General features: G+C 38.4%; 1 protein-coding gene across 3 annotated transcripts; it reads left to right on the forward strand.

Moving 5' to 3' along the window:
• On the forward strand, positions 1 to 25,009 carry LOC137286615 (porphobilinogen deaminase-like). 3 transcript variants are annotated; one of them, XM_067818583.1, is made up of 13 exons: positions 1 to 181; positions 2,726 to 2,835; positions 3,634 to 3,819; positions 8,018 to 8,090; positions 8,555 to 8,604; positions 11,400 to 11,533; positions 11,955 to 12,032; positions 12,711 to 12,786; positions 14,796 to 14,909; positions 15,502 to 15,660; positions 16,924 to 16,977; positions 17,930 to 18,013; positions 18,481 to 25,009. In XM_067818583.1, exons 3-13 carry the CDS (start codon positions 3,775 to 3,777, stop codon positions 18,706 to 18,708), a joined length of 1,095 nt encoding a protein of 364 aa, XP_067674684.1. In that variant the 5' UTR covers positions 1 to 181; positions 2,726 to 2,835; positions 3,634 to 3,774; the 3' UTR covers positions 18,709 to 25,009. The 3 variants fall into 3 exon arrangements, with proteins under 3 accessions (XP_067674684.1, XP_067674675.1, XP_067674669.1); XM_067818574.1 differs by lacking the exon at positions 2,726 to 2,835; XM_067818568.1 differs by lacking the exons at positions 1 to 181; positions 2,726 to 2,835; positions 3,634 to 3,819 and adding an exon at positions 6,985 to 7,505.

Here is a 25,009-nt window from a genome sequence, read left to right on the forward strand (position 1 = left end):
TGGCAGCGTGCACACGCATCTGCTACAGAAGCCACGTGGCATGCATGTACTGTGCGTTATTCACAGGAAATCGACAACGTTAAATGATCTGATTGACAGGTGCTCGTGACTACAACAGACGCTCTGAATCTTTCTCAGAGATCCGATAACGTGACATCTGTGGCCCAAGATTTAGAAAACGGTAAGTGGTGTATTTTTGGAAATCTTTTCGTAAATATATAATATCAACCGCTACATCAGTTAGCACGAGCATAACATTGATGTGTTCATGTGTGAGAGTAGTCTGGGAGTGGTGATAGATATATATTAACGTTGCATCACCATGTGATACATGAAGGGGGATAACTGGAGTGCTGTCATTAAGTGGGACACCCCCGAGTTTACAAAGTGGGCTAGGTCAGGCCCCAACCAAGAGAAGAATGAAATATGATTATAACACCCAAATTGCCGAACACGTCGTTTCGATCAGTTTGCAAATAACTATAGAAAGTTAGCTATAGCGCAACAGGAACAAAATGTGGTACAATTGCTCATTCAATATTTAAATGGCATAAAGATGGCTTTCGTGTTCTAGAACAAAACCTATAGGCTGAACCTCTGCTCCATGCTGGTTTGGGGCACCGACATTTGTTTAATATGTACAAAAAATATTGTAACGATAACATCAAATAAAGTTTTAATAATAAAACCTGATATTGTGATGAAATCGGTATACACATATGCGTTAAACGTGTCTTTTATCACAGTAATCTTCTTTATGGCACTTTTTGAACAGCAGTGGAAATTGATAAGGATAAAAAGAAAAGTGGTTGGCACTGCTAGGAGCAGCAAACAAGTAATTCCAGGAGAAAGCTTTTTCGGATTCCTTTTAATTTTTTAATCCCATTTAACACAGGGTCGTTGAAGGAGAGGGTCTAAGTGAGTGCTACTGATGCCCAGAGTATGCACGCCACACTGAGGTCCCAGGTTGGAGGCCTCTGGGCTCTATATGTGAAGACCATCTCGTGATATTACGTAAATTGTCCCCCGGATAGTACACTCACACGTATCCACTTAGTAATAGAAAAGAAATCTGATTATCACAGTATATACAATTTTCAAAATGCTTGTGACTTATTTTCATTGAATACCATTGTGTTACGTAAGCCTACCTAGGCAAGGCCGTTAAACATCGCTTATCTTTTACATTCGGTATTCCTCTGTAGTGGTCGTTTTGTGTATGAAAACAAGATGCATCTCGTGTGCATCTCTCAGCCGTTTTGAGAGTCGCCAGGCGCGACGCCATGACTTGTTTGCTGTGTCATCAAGTTGTCAGGTGTCGTGGGGCGCAATAGGGTGATGACCTTATTGACCCGACACGCGCGGAGAGTTCAGGAGAATGAAAGAAAAACACAAAATCAAATCCCATAAAACATTCTTCTTCCAAAGTAGAATCAAATAAGAAACCTTTTATCTGTGGCACAGTCCCTTTTATAAACATTCAGGGTCTCACTGCCATTCAACTATTAACACCAGGGACAGCTGGTCGTTGCAGATAAATCTATAGATCTCACCTCTCGGAATATACTACAGTGTACAGTATACGGTAGGTAGGAGTCGTCGTCCAACTATCTGTACAATTAATCAGTATCTTATCACTGACATCTGTGGATATGTACACCTCTAGATGTTTCTACTAACTGTGATTTAGTGCCACATTTAATATCACAGATGCTAGATATTAAATTTGATAAACGAAAGAAACACAGCCTATGTCTGGATTGCAGTTTAATAATTTTGAGGGTGCTCATGCTTCATCTTCGCACCACAGTGGTTTTTGGACTGAAATCTCAAAACTCGACATATGTATTATATATATGTTACCTTCACATAAATTTCTCTCTTCTGTTTCACTATGCATATTGTATTTCTTCAACCAAATGTCTACAAAATAGTAGCTATAATATAAATTGAGCCGAGAATCTTGTCATGCACAGCACAACGTTGGGCTCGAGTCTCGGAGAGAATATTACAAAAACGGTGACCGTGCGACTCGGGGGAGCTAATGAAGCATCAGTTCCCCCAACACGGAAGTACGAGTTCAAAACAAATATTTTATGCGCATTTCCTAAGGCAAAACAAAACTTTGTTCGGAATGATCCGCCGTTCACCCATCAATGGCAACTTAGGGCGAAGCATTATTGCAACTGTTAACCTTCAAATGCGTCAAATAGTAGGTTTAGACTCCTTTAGAAGCTGAGCACGAAAATCGAGTTAGTGAGTTTAGCTTTACGCCGCTTGTAGCAATATTCCTGCAATATTTCTGGGAACACCAGAAATGGGCCTCACACGTTGTACTCAAGCGATGAGTCGAATCACGCTCATCGGCGTGACGAGCGAACGCTAAATATGCACTTTAGACTGTACCCCAGTGCCATTTACCGGCGTCATAATGTACCGGTAAACTTTCAGCAAGTTTACCGGCTTGGATTTCGTTCATAATAAAAGCCCACGCTGTGTTATTACTTGCCAAATTATCTTTAACGTGAGTGGAATTTTATTTTAATGAAACTTGATATGACCTTGTTGTTACCTGTTCTATACCTTCTGTTTTCCCAAACAATTAATGCCAGCCAGATAAAACATATTAATAATAAACTCTCAATAACAAAAAAAGAAACACTAAAAAAATATATTTATTGCGACGTCCCTACGCAGTGTACATTCTGCATTCTGTACATTTCAGAATAAACTATTCAAGTGAAGTCCGCTGAAGCAGCAGGCTGTAATTAACAAGAAATCGAGTCACGCTGTCCTACGCGATATGCACGGGCAGTCAATCACAGCGTCCAACAAGTGCGTGTTTCATTATTGAAACTGATAGATATGCACGTTGAGCAGGTGCGAGTCGAATAATGGCGCCCATTACTTAATCTCGGCTATCAGTCGTTTTGTGCTTTTGTGACCGAGACATAAACTGAAATGGACATCTGCCTGAATGAACAGCTATCACCCGGCAAACCTGTGGTTATACTAGGCCACAGACTACGGTTCTTTTATGAGCCTGTTCAGGGTTAATATCAATAAAGGCTTGGCGCAGTTGTTATGTTTTTGGCTTTGAGTCAGTACGTAATCGCTCCTGAGCCTCGAAACCACATAACAGAACTTCAGCTGAGGCCGATTTATGTAGTTTATAGATATACCTACCCATCACAAAGAGATTTGCTTAAAAGTGCTAAAATGGGATTTAAAATTGGTAAATATTCTCGTATACGCTGTGATTGCGTTCTCCACAAAATGTCAAATGATTCGCTCCAGCGTTAGAAATAAATATCACTGCAAAATGCTTTCCGTGGAATGCCTTGAATGCTATGTAATGTTTGAATAATCAGTCAATTTATGTCCAAAGTATAAGACGTACATTGTTTTTGTCATTATGTCAACACGCACATTGATGATGAAACCTCACATGACATTTAAGTGAAATTCCTTTAACAGTTACCTCCCTTACATAACTCTTTTCGACGGGATCCTGTCTTTTTAACTAACTCCTCAAGTGCGAAACTGCCCACTCGTATATCATACACAGCACCAGTATTTGTTGGACTGAAAACTCTAAACAGGACTTTCTCATATACCGGAACGATTTGATAGGGAGCGGTAGCCACTGCAAGGGGTCTCCTCGGAACATCGCTGCAGACGACGTTGGACGGAAAGCATGGCGAATTGTCTGTAAACAGTGACTGTCGAAAAGTTGTTTGCTCATAACAAGACTACTGTCCTGTGCTGCCAAATATGTCATCGAAGAAGGTTATTAAGGTCGGGTCACGCAAGAGCCAGGTAAGAATGTTGTATATAGATCTATGTTTCTTAATGTTAACGGTGGACCCATAACACTTGTCTGGTGAGATTGAGAACTTGCTAAGGTCGACCGGTTCTTTTCAACATATCAACCAGATCCATTGAATAAACCGTACTGCAATTTGACTGACAGAGCTACTGATCTGCCAGAAAATGCTGTGTCATGTTTACAGATATTAGTCGACCATATCCGTGTCTGTCCCTAAACTAGCACGTGAACTAGTGACGATATCGGGAGAGACATGCTTCATTGCTTGTTGTAAGACATCGCTCAAAGTGTTATCTAGGCTATATGACTAACACCATGTTTATATGATGCAAACAAAAGCTACAATGTAATTTAACATGAGTATTTAGCGTGCCAGTAATATGACTTGGAGGACTGAATTTGAAAAACGGTTTGAGGGAACGATGGGCACGCGTGGACTAGACGTGAATATACATATTGCATGTATATGTCCTCATTATTTGAACCAGGATTTTGTTATAGAGTTTGAATTTTGGATCCACCATCACTATATCAATAAACATTAACTGTCATGCTACAGTGATAAGCATTTAAATAAGTAACCAACACCTGTCTACATCCTGTTTATATAAATAAGTCCTCAACAGCGCTGTGTATATATATATAGTTATCACTGTCATGGGTCCACTACCATTCTATGCTATTTTTCAGTGTTTGTCAAGCCAATAAATTTTATTACGTAATATATGCCACTTTGAATACTGTCTTTGAGTAGTTGCATGTACAATACTAGCCTATATATTATTTAACCCTAGTTACCAGTACTCTACTAGCCCTACTGGCCTATATACTATTTTTCTGTGGTTACCAATACACTACTAGCACTACTGACCTATATACCAGTCCCTCCACGAAAAAATCGTGGAATTTACTTTTCCATGCAGTAAAAGGTCTGGTCCATGGAAAACACATTTTCGTGTAGAATCCGTGCAGAATTTGCTACTTTTCTGCTGCAGAATTCGCTTATTTTAAAAACTGAGTGAAAACTGACTGACAGCTGAAACAAAAATTTGAGTTAACTTAATGTCAGACGTAGGATTGGTTACACATAAAACAAACTGACATACTTATTGTGGCAACATTTTCAAAATAATTACGATTAAAGATATTTTACTAATAAAACAAGTTTTAGGCATGTTTCAAATACAATTAGATAAATTTGACACTGCCAATTAAATTCTCAAAATCGATCATTTTAAAAATAGACATTATTTCAGATTTCGTTTAAAGATAAAATTGTTATTTGTATGAAACCAGAAGTTGTTCGTCTGCATTGAAGTTACAAACGAGAGGAGAGAAATAACTTTCAGCGAATGTTTAATTCTAGAACACAGAATAAAGTGTCTGTGCTTTACTTACTCAAGATGTGATGTGTACTGTCGACTTAATTTTATATCTGTGTTTGAGATTTAAACTATGAAGGTCTGTATAATGTTTTTGTTGTTTTTTTTTAATGTTGTAACCGCAGAATGTTTTGCAGAAAATTGAAAAATGGGGTGCCGAATTTGCCGTGGAATTCTTAAAAAATTGCCATGGAATCCAGGAGGGACTGATATACTATTTATCTGTAGTTACCAATACACTTCTAGCCCTACTGGCCTATATACTGTTTATGCGTAGTTACCCACACACTACTAGCCCTACTAGCATATACTAGTACTATTTATCTGTAGCTATCAGTACACTGCCAGTCCTACTAGCCTATATACTGTTTATACATAGTTATTGATACACTTCTAGCCCTACTGGCCTATATACTATTTATCCGTAGTTACCCACACACTAATCATGTCTAATAGCCCTACTAGTCTATACTGTTTATCTGTAATTATCAGTACACTTCTAGCAATAATGGCCTACATACTATTTATCCGTAGTTACCAATACATTACTAGCCCTACTAGCCTATACTATTTATCTGTAATTATCAGTCTGCTTGCTCTACTAGCTTATATACTTTTTATCCATACTTAACAGTACACTGGGGCGGTGGGATAGCCTAATGGTTAAAGCATTTGCTTATCATGCCGAAGACCCGGGTTCGATTCCCAACATAGGTACAATGAGTGAGGCCCACTCACTGACTCACTATCAGTACACTACTAGCCCTACTGGTCTATATACTCTTTATCCGTAGTTACCAATACACTGCTGGCCTTACTAGACAATACTATTTATCTGTAGTTATCAGTATACTGCTAGCCTTACTAGTCTATATGCTGTCTATCAGTAGTCAAGGCAAGTGAGTGGTATGTTTCTTACATGCTCCCAATTTTCATGAAACCCAATACATAGACGCCACAAAGCCTGACCGCCCAAGGAACGTGTGGCACAGTCCTCTAAGACACTGTGTTTCTCTGTGCTGAGTTGTATCCCAGGTACTATGATTCTGCGTTTTAATTTCAGTATGCTCTGATTCTGTTTTTTTTGTGTTCAGTTTGCCAGAATCCCAACTTCAACCTGCTTTCAACCCACATTTAAATGAAACACTATGATGTTATCCAAAACGCACACTGCCCTCATCACCTGTCTACATGCTGAAACCTCTGAATGATTGCAAGCCTTTTGAATATGTCTCTTAATTTGGCAAGCATGAAACCTTAACTTTTCTTGATTTGTAACTGAGATTGTTGTGGTTGCAAAATACTGCTTTCATTGCAGAAAGATATGTAGTAAAGCTTACATGCAACATGAAACACAACTTTCCACATTCTGATACCTTTTGGTATGGACTGATAGTAACAAATTATCAAAAATTCAAATTATAAATTGAACAGTAATTCGATGCCCAGATTATTATTGTTATGAGCAGGAGTATTCAAATCTTGGTTGTGTACACATACAGTCAAATAATCTACTCGCTGCATGGAAAAAAAAACATCATGTTAATTGTGATAAGCAGCCTCTGTCAGCCTGCCTGTCTGATAGTGACAGTATGCAATGCACAATTTGCTAGATTGGCATCATTAGAAGTTGATGAGTAACAAGGAAGTATATGATTCTTTATGGATAACAACTTCTTTATTACACATGATGTGATGTTTCGGTATGGATCCTTACACCATTGTCAAGCAAGAGTGAAGTAATACAGCACAGAACAGACTTATATGCTTGAACAGGGATAAAGTAATAACAACATGTAGGTATTAATCAAAGGGATTAACAACAACAACAATGGATGGTAGTAATGATGTGACAATAAGAGGAAGCCAGTGATAACTGAGGCCAAAACAAAGTATACATGGCTGATAAGATAATTAGCAATGATGGCTGGAGTGCTCAGATCTGTAACGTTTTTATCCGTTTATTGCATGCTGGTGGGATGAGATATCCCTGGTCACTGTTGATTGAGGGCTTGTGTCTCCAGATTTGACCTGCCTCTGCAAGTTTTTTTTCTTCTGTGAAGTCTGTCCTGGAGGTTTTTTGATATTATCTCTACATTGTCCCAAATTATGTTGTGATTGGGACATTTGATGATATGGTCTGATATTTGTGATTTTCAGTCTGCTTTTGTCATAGATGATAAGTGTTCTTTGATTCTGATATGTGCTGGCGGGGAGGATGGAACACCTCAAAACATCATCAACTACCCGAAGGTGTTGTCTGCAAAATCAGTTGCGACGGGGGTGAGGCCTGTGTAGGTGAAACCTCCTGGCCTATATCCATACATAATCTTACTTTCTTGCAATACACAACTTCAGTCATTGACCACATGCACTTCACACCTATCATAAACAAACAGCACTGACAGCATCATGAACCAGCCAATGAAAGTCTTTGTTATACTTGAGCGCTCGCCCACCATTTCTTACTCGGTACGGTCTTCTAGATGCTTTGTTTTACGGGTAGTGGTCCCATGTACAAAATATTGAACTTTTTATTTGCAGTTGTACACTTTTCATTTCATGTCTTTGTTTTTTTCATTATCAGCAATATATCATGTGTCATGAATAAGTGGTAATTTTGCTTTAATAGTTTGTTTGGTCGCATCTAAGCTTTAACAGTTTAAGCTATGAATAAGTTTTCTGATCCTTGCTGTTGACATTATTTTCAGTAGAATGTAGTGATCGCCTGTGGACTGACTGTAGTGGAGCTTGATAGCCCATAAAACTGTTTGTTTTGCTCATGGCTGTCTTATCTTACTTTCAGTTGGCTCTAATACAGACAAACCTAATAATCGACAAACTCAAGGAAATTAATCCGGATTTGAAATTCGAAATTGGTGAGTTGCATTAACTTTGTTTTGACAATTTCCTTCGAAGAGAAGTGATCAGACTTAGGACCATTGTCAGGCCTCAACTGGCCTGTCTTCTCCAGAGTTGATTACTTACAGATCTGGGTGGCAAGCAACCTTAGAGCTAACCTTGAACAAAATCATGATTTGTGCCTAGTTTGCTTGCCAGGGGCTGTGTATTTACAATGCGAGAAAAATTCGTAGACCAATCCGATGTGAAAACTCCTTTAAATTAGGCAGAAATCTAGCTGAATCTCACTATTTACTGTAATCATGGTAGTAAGATCCTGGGTGCTCAGAACTGACAAAGGGTAGCACAGGTTAAAAATTCCAATTTTCAGAGGATGTGAAACCATAGCACCTTTTACTCAAGTTAAGAGATAGTTTTATGAACCATCTATGCTGCTATTTCCAGTAGACACTTGTTTGCATTGTTTACTCTTTTTTTTCAGTTTCCATGACAACAGTAGGAGATAGGATTTTAGATTCAGCTTTGTCAAAGGTAAGGGGTGTTTCAGTTATCAGTGTTGGAAATTTCTATGAGATTATCTCCTGTTTATGAAAATGGGTGCAAAGATTTTTCAGACAACTGTGCTCAATTTATCACCAAACTTGGGTAGTTTTGTTTCCTACACACATGACACATGACATTCCATCTCTTCCCCTGTTCCTGAGGTTGGTAGGGTGGCCTAATGGCTGAAGCATTTACTCGCCATGCCAAAGACCCGTTTTTGACTTCCCAGAATGTGACTTCTGGTGTCCCCAAATCATTATATTGCTATAAGATTACCGAAAGTGGGATAAAAATATGCTCACTCACTCATGACACTATGTAAGCAGAATAATTTGAACAAAACATGCATACACTCTCCTCGACTTGTGTTTGTTCTTAACCTCAAAGTTATGGCTCGTATGGGAAGACAAGGACCTCATGTATGTTGTTGTCCTCATAAATTGTATTGACTATAGCCCATGTGGCAAGATTGGCCTTTTTGTATGTCAAGTTTTTTATAAATAGGTACAGTGGAATCTGTCAAATCCGGGCTCATTGTAAACTGATTTTCTCCTTAAAATGGACTACCAGAAAAATTAATTTATGGTTAAAGCATGCTTTATGATCCGGACTCTGTCAGTTACAGATAAATAATAATACTAATACATTGTGAGGCTTGTAATGTCCACCTGACAGATGCTCAGTGGCACTAGTACAGTGATAAAAGTGGAACATATCTTCATAAAACAGAGAATGATTGTCTACTGGTACACAGATGGAAATAGGTAAGTCATAAGCTCTGATTTAAAGGCATCTGTAGTGCTGGTTGTATTTCTAAGGTTTGGGGGGAAGAGAATTCAGAAATGTGGGCTGGTTAAAGAGAAGGTGTGTTTGAAAAGTCCATTTGGTGATTTTGGTTGAGTTAAGAGAGTCTCACTGGATGATCTTAGATTCCGCTAAGCTGAGTAAAGGGAGATAAGTTCTTCTAAAATATAAATATGGAATATTAGTTTCATCATGTATAGGTAATAGCTTAGACAAAGACTCCTTTCAAAAGTAGTAAAACTTATCTCACAGACATTCTGTTGACAAGGTATAAGTTATGACCACACAATTTCACAGATGTTCTAGAGTTAAGCTTAGACAAAGACTCCTGTCAAAAGTAGTAAAACTTATATCACAGACATTCTATTGAAAAAGGTAAAAGTTATCACCACACAATTTCACAGATGTTCTAGTGTTAAAATCCTAGCCTGAGGTGATCAGAACTCCACTGTAAGACAAACCATTCACAAGGACAAGGGTTATGTCTAGACAGGTTAATAAACTGCTTTGATGAGGTAAACTTGCCATCACCTACGGTAAAATAACATTATGCAAACACCAATTAAGGGTCGTTGAGATCCAGCCCAGAGTAAGCAATCAAGTATCCAGTAAATGTGCCAACAAGATTAATGCCACTAAAAATAGGATGAAAGATTAAGTCCTCCCCCTGTCTGGTCATTGAAGTTGTTCTGGTAGGACACACCCCATTTTGTTTATCCTGCATTTCATTGGCTATTATAGGTTACACCCATTTTTGTATCAGTCAGCAAATCATAATCTTTGTATTGTTTCAGTCTTAGTTAAACAGTCTCCAACTTCATTTGTCCACCAGTAGGGTTTACACCCCCAGCATAGGTCAGCTCTAGCCCTCAGGCCAGAGGGCTGTACCGACTCTCTGTGGCCACACATGTTATTTTATTTCTTGTAAATAAAGTTGTCATTAGCATCTTGTGACTTCGCACTCTTTGCTGAGTTATTTCCCCCAAACAGACCAACACGCCAGTTAGATAAGGGGTTTCCCTGGAACCCTCACTTAGACCCAAGACCCTTATCATAACATATGACTCCAACAGGTAGGATATAAAGTGTGAAAAGAAGTGGACCCGAAACTGAATTTTGTGACACACAAACAACAGAGCTGATTGTTTAGAGTAGGCGTCATGGATTTTAACTGATAGGGTGCTGTCAGAGAGATAGGATTGAATCCACTATACCTTGAATACCTATACTAGTCTCAAGTCTGTGAAGTAGAGTTGTGTGGTCAATAGTGTCAAAGGCACCTGACAAATCAAGAAGAGCTAGAACTGAGACTTTTTGTTGGTCCATATTTACCATAATGTCATTTTGAACTCTAACAAGGGCTGTTTCTGTGCTATGGGATGATTTTTGTATGTAGACTGGAAGGACTCTCTGAGCTGATTTATCCCCAAGTTTTGTTTGATCTGTCCAGCTATAACTTTCTCTAGACATTTAGAAGCAAATGACAAGCTTGACACAGGTTGAAAGTTTTTAAATTACAGGCTTAAATAACGGTCCAGACAATCAGTTTGCTTTGAGAACAATGCTTTCTAATCTGGACGTAGCTGCAATAACAGTCTGTTGAATAAACACCTCCATTACAGACTGCTTTTTTTATGTCCTCAGAATGTGGCTTATGAATGGGAATATTCAGTAACTCATCATTGCAGTTCTCAAATCCAGACTTCTCTATAAGCCAGTCAAATAAGTCGGTCCTTCCCCCGTCCGTAGTAGAGAAATTCCACTTTGCATTGATAAGAACATGCTAGTGAAGGTCAGGGCTCTTATTCTCGAAACATTCGTAGCCCTAAGAATTCTTAGCTTTGGTCGTAGTCATTATGTTAAGGATAGCCTTAAGAACTTCATAGCCAGAACATGACCTCAGCATTCCAAGAAGGTGGATTCACTGAAATGATTGATGATGTAACATTGAGAATACTATTTACTCACCTTAACTTCAGATAGGTGAGAAGTCCCTGTTCACAAAGGAACTTGAAGAATCCCTGAAGGATGGTACAGTTGACTTTGTAGTGCATTCTCTGAAGGATCTCCAGACTGTGTTGCCAGAAGGGATGGTCATCGGATGTGTCAACAAGTATGTATACCTATTCAGTACTTTGAATCCTCTCTTTAGAATAAAAACCTATAATAAAATGCATGTCTTTATTCATATTAATGGTTTGTATTGTAATTTTGTAATGTTCAACTTAATTGTTGTCGTTCATTTTTGAGGATGGCATACACACGAGTTACTTCCCATTGAGCATTTGTTCAGTTCTGTGAGTGTTTGTTTGCTAGACTCAGTATATTTGTCATGTTTGTCTGATTATTACTGACTGTAATAAGCTCCCTTTGGGATAAGACAACTGACCTTTAAAAGCAATAAATATTTGATCATCATGTCTAATATCTGTTTCATTTCCCACATTGTTACCATGTATTGAAACTAGTTCTGGTGTCCTCCAGTCTGCAATTTGTATAATATAACTGTACTGACTCTGTCACTTTGCTGACAGACGTGATGACCCCCATGATGCAGTGGTAATGCACAAGAAGCATGATGGCAAGACTCTTGAAACACTACCAGAGGGAAGGTGAGTGTCAGTGTGGAAAGACCTGTGACTATCTGGGCTAGATTTGATGTTCAGTAACCCATGTATGTGGTAAGAGGCCACTAACATGTTTGGATGGTCAGACTTGCTGACTTGGTTGACACATATCATTGTATCCTAATTGTGCAGATTGATGCTTTTGTTGTTGCTAAGTGGATTGTCTGGTCCAGAGTCAAGTATTTACAGACCAATGCCATATAGCTGGAATTTTGCTGAGTGTGACGTGAAACTAAACTCACTCACTCACTCAATGTTGGAAAGTGCCCTTGACTTTAAGTATATTTTTAGTATTACACACAGTTAACATATACAGAGTGTCGTTTTATGTAGGCAAACAGTAGATTACATGCTTAGTCAGTGAAAATTTGAACTGTGCGATAAAACAGACGGTGATTTTCTGGTTCTGTTGTGTTTTGTGTTGTGCCAAGCATTGTGTTTTGTAAACGGATTAGAGATGACTGTGTGTACTTAAGCCAGAAATAGTGATGAGTTGTACAGATATTTCACCTCAAAGGAAGCCTGGTACACAGCTGCAGATGAATAAGATATAACCTTCTTGGCACAATCAGTAACATGGACACAAATGTATGAGATTACATGGGATTTTGTGTTACATCAGACCACTTTTACTAATCTAGTTGTGTTTTTTTCTCTCTCCAGTGTTGTAGGAACAAGTTCTCTCAGAAGGATTGCCCAGATAAGGAGGAAGTTCCCTCATCTAGCAATTAAAGATATTGTATCCTTGCTGAAACTGCAGTCACCTTTGAAGTATCAGTGCTGTAGTCACAAGTTGGTCAAGACATAGTAACAATGCAAATGTGTTTGTGAAACAATATGACTCAGGATCCAGTGGGTGTGATATGATTTTTATCCAACATTAACTTGAATCATCTGTATTTAAAGTGAAGGGACACTTGTGGGCAGAAACTGTTATGGTTCTGTCCCAGAGTGTGAATGTTATGATATTCATGAACCAGGAAATGCCGGAGTTTCCACAATTTAGTTAAATATGTAATATGCTTTGCACCCATACATATTATGTTTTTTGTGTATGTCAATAGAAATTGTATATCAATGTACTGTAGGCCTTGCAACAGATCACCAGACTGTATTGTGACACCAGATATATATCAGGGGAGGCATTTTTCCAAGAATCCATAGAAATCAGTGTATTTAAATGCAAATCGGTCGAACCTGGACCCGGTTGGGGCCGTGCAGCTCCCAGAACCCCTGCTGATTTTCGATAGAAATCACTTTCACCTGTTGCCATCCCTGATATATCAATAACAATGTACTCTAAGCAAAATAATTACCAACATATATGAGTATTTTTGGTGTGATTGATAGTTGTTGGGCTCATGAGACTGATGATAGATATTCATGAAAAGTAAAACATCAAATAATCTATAATGTGTGTTAAGTGTTCACGAATAGTGTTTTAAAGTAACAGGACATTGGGTCATGGAAGTTTCAGATGTCTGTAATACTGAAAATGCACAAGACCCACAGAATAAAATTAAACACACATTTCAGATTTAACATGATTTAACAGATTTCTTATAATTGTCACTGAAATTATTATGATAGCAAACATAAGATTTATAAATGGCAAACAAGTATCAGAAACCACAAAGAACAACTTCAGACAAAGTGATTGGGAAATACTCGGTCAGACATTAGGGCTGGCAAGTTGGTGACTTCTGTCTGACTGTTGGCAAATTTCCCGAGTTTGTTAGAGGGTCAGACACTATTACTGAACACTGGTGGGTTTCTTATTGTCATGTTTGTTAAATCAGGATATGATGCAATTTTCCAAGTTGTTGAAATGGAAACATAAACAACATGCTCATGTGGGTCTTAACAGTAGTATATATGAGGGGGTGTTTCATTTGCATGTTGTTCTGACTGTAAGCCACCATATCCCAGTGCTGTAGGTTGATAAGAAGTATGATTGAGTGTACCCCTCAAGCTGCAGGAACCCGTCCTATCTATGTAGTTCAGTCTTTTACGTATCTTGGGAGCATTGATGTAGATGATTTTGAACATTGCTGAATCGTTCAGATATCATTTGCCTTAGAGTGACATGAACTGACGATACTCATTTAAATCATTTTCTTTCCACAGAGGTTACTCAAAGTAATATCTTCCCACATATCTTTTTTCTAATATGACCATATTTCCCTGTTGGCATAAAATATGTGGGAAGATATGACTTGAGCAACCTCAGTGAGAAGAGAATGGATTTAAGTCTGCAGACCCAATATTTTTAATGATGCTTACCACAGAATTAAATGGGTTAAATTTAATGAAGTTATCTTCGTGAATACATGATATGTTTTATGAATTACAACTTCTGTTTTATAGAAAAGAAATAGATATAGATAAAACTTGTCACATATTCATGTTCATGTTACTTCTAATTGTCTTTCAAGAACTTTATTTGAAATTCAGATTCAAATGAATTTAAATTTTGGAAAGACAGGGACTTGAAAGATGTTCAAATTGAACAAATCAATAGATAACAACTCCATTATTGTGTGTGTGACGTTTTGAGGCCGATTCTTGTACCATTGTCAAGCAAGATTTTGAAAGATCGCACTCATGAAGTAAAGATGTTGTTATTCATAGAGTTTGATTATGTTGTGCATCCCAGCTTGTAAAATAACACTCAAATCAAAAAAGACCTTGAATTGTGTGACTGCTGTTCTATATTACACCTGCGGTCATCTTCCTTACCTGCATCAGAGAGGAAATCTGAACACTCGCTTCCACAAGCTGGATGACAACGACATGTATGATGCTATAGTCCTGGCAGTGGCGGGACTTGACCGCATGAACTGGAGTCATCGCATATCACAGGTACACTTAACTAATGTCCTTCATCAAAGTGACCATAGGTGTAGCTAGTAGTACTGCCTCCAGCATTCTCAGTCAGTTGAAATGCAATGTTTGCATCAACATTTCTTCAGCATACAGCAAGGAGTCCAGTAACAAGTTTCAGGGGCTGGGGGGTTGGCTTGTGGTTCGCTTGTCACTTTGAAGGTCTGGCTTCAATTCCCCTTATGGGTACAATGTGTGAGGCCCATTTCTGTAGTCCCTCACCATGATATTGCAGAAACATTGCTAAACTAAGCTCACTCACTCCTCCCCTGATTTGGTTTGTCAGATACCCATTGGAGTTTTGAGTCAGAGTGATTATTGCTTAAATCCACATCTGCATTGTTGCAGCTTTGATTCTAGTATTTTTTAGGTGGGTTGAGTCCCAATCGAGATTTGAAACTACTCCCTCAGGCATCTACAGCACATAAAGTCAAAGATGCCAAACCCGCTCATGCACCCAGCTTCCTTACCTAAGGGGAGATTCTCAGATTCAAATATAATAGATGAAGTCTTCAAAGACAGCCATTGATTCCATCAGTTTTGACTGAGTTTGTTGTGGTGCTTGTTGCAGAAGCTGATGCCTGACGTGTGTATGTATGCAGTGAGCCAGGGTGCTATTGCAGTGGAGTGTCGGGCTGAGGACAGTCACATGCTGGAGATCCTGCAGACACTCCATGACAGGGACACAGCCGTGCGCTGTGTGGCCGAGAGGGCATTCCTTCGCAGACTGGTGAGAACTGAGAAGACCACATACTTCTCATAGTGTTCGCCCTTGGCAGTTGCAGGAACTACACTGTTTCGGTCTATAGTCCTAGACAATAAACTTACCCCTTCAGTCTCTAGTCCTAGACATTGGAAACTAACTCTTTCAGTCAGTAACATTTAAGTCACTAGTCAGCATTGAAAACAACAATTTTATTTACAAGTTTTGACAACATCAAGAGCTAACTGTTTCAGTCTCTAATCCTTGACAGTATCAGAAACTAACTTTTTCAGTCTCTAGTCCTTGACAGCATCACAAACTAAGTTTCAATCTGGTTTCGGTGGAGACTGATTGAGAAATGGTCCATGGATTTGATATTTACGTCATCAGTCAAGGGAAATTCCCCAGCTTGTACGATAGTTTAGGTTTTATGGGCACTGAACGGTTACAACGTCTGATGGATATGTTAGTCTATTGTAGCTTTGAGACCCGCCCTGTACTCTTTAATCCACTTTGAGGAATTCATGGCAGACCCACTCCACCAAGTTGTGACCAAATGTTATGGCTATCTTTAAAACAAAATTTAGATGGATTGCTTGGTATAAACCTAGTTCAAACCCTGTTGCTTAGCTAGGATGCCATCTTCATTGCTATTGCCATCTTTGTTTGACCTAGCAACCAACTTGGCTGGACGGCCAGCCCTCTTGGCAGCTGTCCATAGACACTGTTACCAAGCTCCGTCGCTATTTTGTTTTGCCAAGCATCCCACTAGGTTTGATGGCCATCCACCTCATTAGTAAGCTCCGTTGCCATCTTTGTTTTGCCCAGCAAACACCTTCCAGTGTTAGCTTGGGTTGCAAAAGTTACCACTGCTACCCCATTTCAAACATGCGTCACTCGATTACAAGTCCTACGCTCTACCATCACACCACCAGGACTGATCTCAGTGCTCAGAACTTTGGGTCTTGGCTGGCGAGCTTTGTGGCACATCAAAGGCTTGACCCATGCTGTTTTCATGGGGGACTGGGAGGCTTAGATGCCCTCAGTAAGCCTCTAAGCCGCATACGTGGCAAAACCCTCATTGTAATACTACTAGTTGATTGCTAGTAGTCTGTTCTGCTTAATTATGGCAATATGGCCCATTAAGCCACTGTGATAAATGTGATTCTGTAGTTTTGACTAATGTATGAACAACTGCATACTAGGGTGAAGTATGGAACTATGTACCTTCAGCAAATAGCAAAGTGGTAAGTTTCTCGATATTCATCTTTCCTGTTTCTTACTTTCTAGGAGGGTGGCTGCACTGTACCTGTGTCCACATTCACGGAAATCATGGATGACAAGGTAGAGTAGCTTATTACTGAGTGAGTGAGTGAGTTTAGTTTTTATGCCACAATCAGCCGTAGTGTAGCTGTATGGTGGCAGTCTGTAAATAATATATTCTGGACCAGACACTCCAGTGATCAGCAGCATGTGCATGGGAACAAATGACATATGCCAACCAAGTCAGCGAGCCTGACCAGTTGATCCCATTAGTCGCCTCTTACAATAAGAGTAGTCACCTTTTGTGGCAAGAATGGGTTGTTGAAGACCTATTCTACCCCGCATCTTCAGCGGGTCAGCGTATAACTGAAACCAGTTACTACACACAAGAACTTACACAATGCATGATATGATCCCGTACTTTGATGGTTTGACTTGGTCGTTAATTCTACAATGACACAAAACTATGATCTAATTTATTTGTTTTTGATAAATCAGTTGATTAGTGATAATTGCCTCTGACTACAGTGCAAGATTCATATCTACAAATGCAGTGTCATTATAGTACAGGGAAACTTGAGTAGAGTTTAATCAACAATGATTCGCATTTAGCTTAAAAACAGAGTAGGTTCATGTCCTAAGTCACCAATGAAACTTGAGTGAAACGCGACTCTAAAGTCGCCTGATTTGTGAAGGTGTGATCAAGATTATTTTCCTCTCATTTTGCAAATGTGTTCATGCTGTGTTGTCTCCCTTGGAAAATCTATCATGCACAGGATCTTGGCTGGTAAAGGGAGGTCACTTAAATGGAGCAGAGATATTTATAAGATTCTATAAATTGAACAAGAAAGTCTCTTACACAATCAATTAGATGTTAATAGTCAGTTCTTGATGGGTTCATCTGATCCCAATATCTCAGAACACCCAAAATGTTACACCTCTGTCTTAATGGAAACACAAAGTCCAATGGGATCTGTTGCTTATGCATTGTTAATGTTTCTTTATTTTTTACCATGTTCTGTGTTGTCTGCAGCTGGTGATCCGTGGGGGTGTGTACAGTGTTGATGGGAAGGAAGTTGTGGAAGACAGGTCTGAAGTCCTTCTCCCCAAGAAACAAGTAGGTGACATGCAACATGAGTATCACCCAAGTTGTGAGTGGGAATGATTTTACACCATTTTTGGAGGAGCAGCAGGGCACTCTTTAGTGCTTTGTTACTTCTTGCATTTTGGTGCAATCCAATATAGCAAAGTGCAACGTAGCTATTAGTCTAACTTGCACCAGGCCCATATAACTTTTGAGTAGGTAAACCTCTGAATAAAACATCTAAATACTGAAATAGCATACTTCTTTCATCGTAGTAAAAGCAGTGCAACTGGAATTCAGTCGGTGCAACTAGGTCTTCATCTCAGATATCACTTGGTATGAGTTGGTGAACGTCTCTTAAATAGAGTCCTGGGAGGTGAGGCCACCAGAAACAGGATTCACGCCGTCACTTCATGTGTTTTGGTGGTTTCCCCATGCTCATGTCCCACTTACTTGTCACATATGCTAATTCCCTGGTATTGTTCATGAATTGTTCCCAGGATGAAGACAGCAGCTCTCATGTCTACTGCTCCATTGTGGGAGGGAGAAATGGCCCCATGTTCCTGGCAGCGGAGACGGTTGGTATTGAACTGGCGGACAAATTGATAAAGCAAGGTGCCGCGACTATACTGACAGTCGCCAAGAGGAAGGCTAAAGAAGCAATCGAGGAGGAACGAGTTAGGAAAAGTGCACGCACAGAAAACAATAAAACAGCTGTTTCATCATAAATGGTTTTAGGGATACCAGTGTGAAAATATCTAGTAATATGGGGAAAGAGCAAGCTGATTTTGGTGTGGGTGTTTTAGTGTGTGAACCAGAAAGATCACTTTCCTGATAATGTAGAACAGTAACAATACAAATGTCTTAATGGTGATGAGAGGTGTGAAAGTTTTGGATTGAAAAATTTCTAATTTAGTGCTTAAATGCAGTCATATGATTGTTGCCAGTGTATGTGGGTTAATTGCAATTGATTTTATGAGCTATGTAATATATATGAGCAGCGTTCAAAAGTATGCATGATAATAAATCAATAGTTGTCATAATCACCAGATATAGAGTTTAAAGTGTGGGGTCCATCAACTTACATTGTATCAAAGCAAACCTCAGCAATTAGACTCCTTTCCTTGTTGTTGTGACACTGTATTTGGATAATGAAGTTGCCAAGCTTTGGTTGTAAGGTTGCGTTTAGACGATATTGTGTTAAGTCAACAAGTGGTTTTATGGTCGTTTGTCTCCTGTATGACAGTTCCTGTGTCTTTTAGTAGTCTCTATTTTTATTTAAAATAATAATGAATTATGAGCAAATTGGTTAACTAACCTTATGCTTGTACAAGTGTCCAAAGTCGCAGTTATCTCGAGCAGGGACAACATGTAAAAGGGTTTCTAATTCTTACAAAATAACACAACAGGCCATGTTGAAACAAGAGTTACTCCCTCTTATTTAGAATGTTACATTATGTCAGTGAAGGTTTCGTATGATATTCAAGTGGTGAAAGTCATTGTCTGAGTAATACATTAAGATTGCATAATGATCAAGTGAAAGTAACTTCTAAAATATTTCTTGAATTGCAGTGACTTTTATGGGTAAAGATGAGAAAATAAGTTGCACTGTGATGTGCATGTATGCTTCTATTTGTCTGTATGATATGCTTGTCTCTATGCTGTAGACATATGTGTGAATCTGAGTATGAAATCAATTAATGAATTTTATAAATGAAAATGTTATTATTTATTGGAAGAGTGTATTATATCTTATTTTGTCTGTGCCAGTGCCTGTATGTGTAAGTGTGTCTCCAAGTGTTTGTACCTGGTCATGTTTCATTGAATCTGTTGAAGAACCTGAGTCAGTTCTATGATAATCTGGACCTCTGCAACCTGATTATCAACTGTGTTACTTCAAGGTTTATAAAATCATCTTGTTTGAGTGGCATGTTTTAAAATATTATCGAAGGAAATGCTACTGGTGAATAAATAGTGACTTTATTACACACACACAAGGGGAGATAACTCCTGGTCAAGTTTCCATTAATATTGCTTACACCAGTGAATCATTTAAGACCTTCATTTATGTTTTTATCTGTGGTTACTGAATTAAGCTGGACCTTCAAGCATTTGCCATTAAGTCATCATCAGCAATGATTCAGCTAGTTCCACATCTTCAGCACTTACGAATCAGCAAATTGTCTAGCTTCTGCACCTGCTGGTTCTGCTATTGTTACAAACAATATAAATCTGACCAGTTAGTGCCTTGAATGTGTATTAAAAATGAAGATTTGTAAAATGTGTCTTCAGAGGATCAAAGACATTAGGATCTGTCCTGAAAAGGTTTTTTTGTCACCCAAAGACCATGAATATGGATAAGGTGCTTGAATCTAGCCACCTGGTCTGTGTTTAATGTAAATCAACTGTATACACACAGCTGTTAAAGTCTTTCATGAAAGTTGCCGAAAACATTATATACTGGAAATTATTATTGTAAGATAGGTTTCATTTGCATGCTGAAATTTTGTGAATATAATGACACAGAAAACAGCTTTGTGGACTCCAAGCTAGAGGTACACATTCAAAATGAGAACATCACCCTTCTCTTTAGCTGTAGACTGGAGTAGTTTATGGCTTGGCATCATCTTGTTCTGAATCACTGGATTCTTAATATATGCATTTAATTTTAAGATTTTTATATATATCCTTTGCATTTGTGAATATTTTTTTTGTACAGATGTATGAAATGTTTGTCATCTTAAAGTCTTGCGGTGACATGAACTTATAAGCTTTACACAGGTCTGGGCACTCATTTTGTGAGGGATTTTGTTCTTTGTATTACATTAGATAGACATTCATTTCAGTACTAACACAGGTACATATGAGATCACCCTGATGATATAAGAAGGCCACTGTAAGTACTCTCGAAGCTTCACAATAGCGGGCACTCATTAAACTCATTCACAAGTACAAAGTTTCAGTTGACAAATTTTGACAGGAGTGTTATGATTTAACAAGCTGTGGACATTTAAGCTGTATCTCTAGCTGTGGAAAGGACTGATTGTAGGTCTACATGTATTTTGAAGTTCAGTCAACAAACGCAGCTGGAATGCTGATGCTGCTGTTTTGTTTCTAGTTCTGTGTTTTAGGCTGTTTTGTTTCTAGTTCTGTGTTTTAGGCTGTTTTGTTTCTAGTTCTGTGTTTTAGGCTGTTTTGTTTCTAGTTCTGTGTTTTAGGCTGTTTTGTTTCTAGCTCTGTGTTTTAGGCTGTTTTGTTTCTAGTTCTGTGTTTTAGGCTGTTTTGTTTCTAGTTCTGTGTTTTAGGCTGTTTTGTTTCTAGCTCTGTGTTTTAGGCTGTTTTGTTTCTAGCTCTGTGTTTTAGGCTGTTTTGTTTCTAGTTCTGTGTTTTAGGCTGTTTTGTTTCTAGTTCTGTGTTTTAGGCTGTTTTGTACACATTCGTTTTTGTTGAGTTTCTATGTACAAAGGAGAAAGTAGTGACTGCGTTTTATGCTTTGTACCTTTGTTATTTTGTTGCTTGTGAGATTTAACTAGTCAGAGTAAGGCAGGGGCATAGATATCATTATAAAGTAAAGCCTGGGCTTGCACTTGATTTAAAGTTGGACAAACCCTAAATATTACCAGAATATAAAGCTTTGCAAGCCATCAGGATTACATTAACAAACTGGCTTCCTATGCACCTATGGCTCCTTTCACAAAGCAACCTTTACAAAGGTTAACCTATGCTTCCATTTTGCTTAGGTTACCATAGAGACTTACGATCACCTTGGTTCTTCATGAAAGGAGGCCCTGATGTTTCATATGGAGTGTTATGGTGCATGCATAGCCATTTCTCAGTGTTTCAAAGGGAATTTCAGAAAGTCCTTCATTAATACTGTGACTATTGTTTACAGCCTGTGTTAGGTGACAACTAACCTTTGCTCACATGGAGTTCACAAAAACAAGGTGAAAACAGTGCACCAAGAGAAATTTTGTGATGTGTTTTATTGTCAGTAGGTCAATTCAACTTCATATGAGGTATGTACAGCCTCTTGTGTAATATTAACATACGTCACCATCAAACCATAACAGGTTCAGTACCAATATCAGCATGGGTGACACACCCTGCTATCAGAGGGCCAGTCCTTTCTAGTCATACAAGTATGTTAATAGGGGATAAGAAAGAAAGTCATGAAAAAAAGTCACAATAACCATTTGTATTGCTTTCAAGAAATTATGCTAATATCGTCATGATCACAAATCTTTACTTTTTATCCATGATGTTTAACTTTTTTCATGTGACTTTCTTTCCTCTGTTCTGACATTATTGTTGATACAGCAGCATTCATGGAATCACTGAAGTGCCTCTGTCTGGTGAGCAGAGGGTAGTGGTTTCTTCTCCATCCCGTGGTGACAGAACACATTAAAACAAGCACTTGCAACACTGCCCTGTGCAGACATAAAAATAAGTACTTGCTACACTGCCCTGTGCAGACATAAAAATAAGTACTTGCTTAACCGCCCGATGCCGAGTATTGTTGGGTTATGACAAGGACTGGTTGGCTTTGAGTGTGAGTTGGATATCCCAGTTAACTGTAGCATGGTATTTGAATTGACTAGTTTTAGTTCTTGACATGAGGTTTATCTTCATTTCACCAAGACTCATTATTCATAATGTCTTTTGCCAACATAAGAAGTGTATATGCCATTGTTATATAGATGCTGTGTGTTTGTCGTGTTAAGTTATATTTGTGATGGTATATTTTAGGGCTGGGGCAGGGCCAGGTTTTCTACTCGGGTATCCCACGCTAGATTTTTCAGCTTGACTACTAAAAGTATTTCAATATCTTAACCATGTTTGTCAAAGGAAATGACTGTAATTGTGTGTAAATCTTCACAGACAACACAAATTTTTAATCATGAAAGATTAACTGGTATGGGTATTGAGACAGGTAGCCGGGTCCAACTCGTTACCCACCCATCCCGAGTTACCCTTCCCAGCCCTAGTCTATGTTGTATTTATCATCATGTCATGTGCCAGAGATTGATAGCCATGTGACCTTTTAGTACTGTGCCTTGTATATGTACATTTGTAGAATCTAAGCTAATCAGGACTGTTTTCAAGTTCGTTACTAGTAATACTGCAGGGGTGGAAATAACTTGAAAAATTGCTTGTGTACTCCTATGTAATTGCACATGTAAAACCACTTGCCCAATAATTTGGCCACTATGCTGTCAAATTTTATGTTGATTTTTCAAATGAGCAGCATAATTAACATTGGAAAGTCAACTGGACACCAGAATAGGATGACATACAAAATTGCTTGTCTGACAGAAAAATCCACTGGGTTGGGCATGGGTCATTTCCTGCCCTGTACTGTATAATTACATCTCAGAGAGAATAGTTTTTGTCATATATCTATTCACAAGTGCATATTTTATACTGTACCTGCATATCAACATGGGAGTATTCATTTGAGACTGCCCAAAATATTAATACTTGTGTTTTTAGTCACCCACTGCAACCAACCTGTTATGTTACATGTGAAATAACATTTCATCTGTCACTCAATGTAAAGAGCAATGAGCATTCTTATTTGCTACAAATGTAATAGTAGCACAATTCATCAGGATCACTATATTTTTTTAAGAAATCATGGGCAAACGGTGATAGAATTTGATTGTATTTCTCCCTTGATGTGTAAAACGTGTCTGCTGTGGGCATTCTCAGATTTTGACAGAGGATGTGGTGTCCTGGAGGTGTTATTGGTGGTAGGAGATGGTATAGGTGGTCATGTGTCACGACTTCACTAATACTTGTCAGCTACATATACTACCCAAAATATACTGAGCAGCAAAAGAAACAAAAGTATGTGAAAACATGAAATCTCATAACGGTAATCAACTATGTCTTCTGTATAAAAACTTTACAAAAAGTCCTAGTATCCCTTCTTTTGCTGTTCAGTATGTGTTCAATAGCACCTGTTAATTTTTCCAGGCAGATGGGTATTGGTACACACAGCATTGAAGACTGTGGTTGCTGTAATCAAGTAGTGTACATTCATGAGGGATGGATGGATGTACTACAAATGTGTGATGTATTGATGGAAAGAACTTCAAAATACCTTTGAGAAATAGTTGGTGAGCATGTCCCTTTGATGGATTCCACTCAGAACTATGATAGGTGTGCTACAGTGTGTTCCCTATGTACAGAGTAATCATGGTGATACAGGGTTATTTTAGATGCAACTACTAAACTTACGAAATGTTTTCCTGTGTCATTCTGGCTATTTCTGGATATTTGTGTGAGCTTAATAGCCACAAATGGTGTGAGAATCGTGTAAATCATTAATATATTATCAAAACAAATCTATGGTAAGTTCTTTTTGTGTTTATATTTTGTTGGCCAAAGAAAAAACATAAAGCTTTGAACAAGATAATTTTCATTTATTGTTTTATCTGTGCATGATAAACATATTCTTGACCTGGTTTTTGGTTGGTAAGATTAATTCTGTTTTCTGACATAAGGATACCTTGTTGCTGTTGTATGAAACAACCATAGCACCAAGTGCTACCTTAAGTCCATGTTAAGGTCTGGGAGTTATGGTCACCTCAGAGCTTTGATGACTGTTGAAGGGCAACCTGTTAAACAGGCTATAAAATCATAAAACGAAACAAATTGTATTACAAAATCATAGTGTAAGTGTTGATGTATTTTCTAGTAGCAACCAAAGTTAGACCACATGGCAGAAGTGCGTGTTTGTTACAGGTTGTGTGTGAGAGTGGGTATCCAAACCTCAGTGCTTTCCTTCTGTCTTGACCTGGTGAGTTTAGTATTCCAGAAATAACCTATTTAGATGAAAATGAAATTTGATGAGTGAAATATTGGTCTGTTTCATGTGTTACTTTTTAATAATAGTCTATTTACTTTTGTTATACATGTGTTTTTAGTGCGATATTTTAATCCAGATTCTAGTACAAGAGGATAGATAAGACAATGTGCATCAGCATATTCACCTTTCATCATGTCTTAATAAACTGCTATGTAAAA

Source organism: Haliotis asinina, chromosome 1 (assembly GCF_037392515.1).
Source record: "Haliotis asinina isolate JCU_RB_2024 chromosome 1, JCU_Hal_asi_v2, whole genome shotgun sequence".
In the NCBI taxonomy this organism is placed as follows: Eukaryota; Metazoa; Mollusca; class Gastropoda; order Lepetellida; family Haliotidae; genus Haliotis; species Haliotis asinina.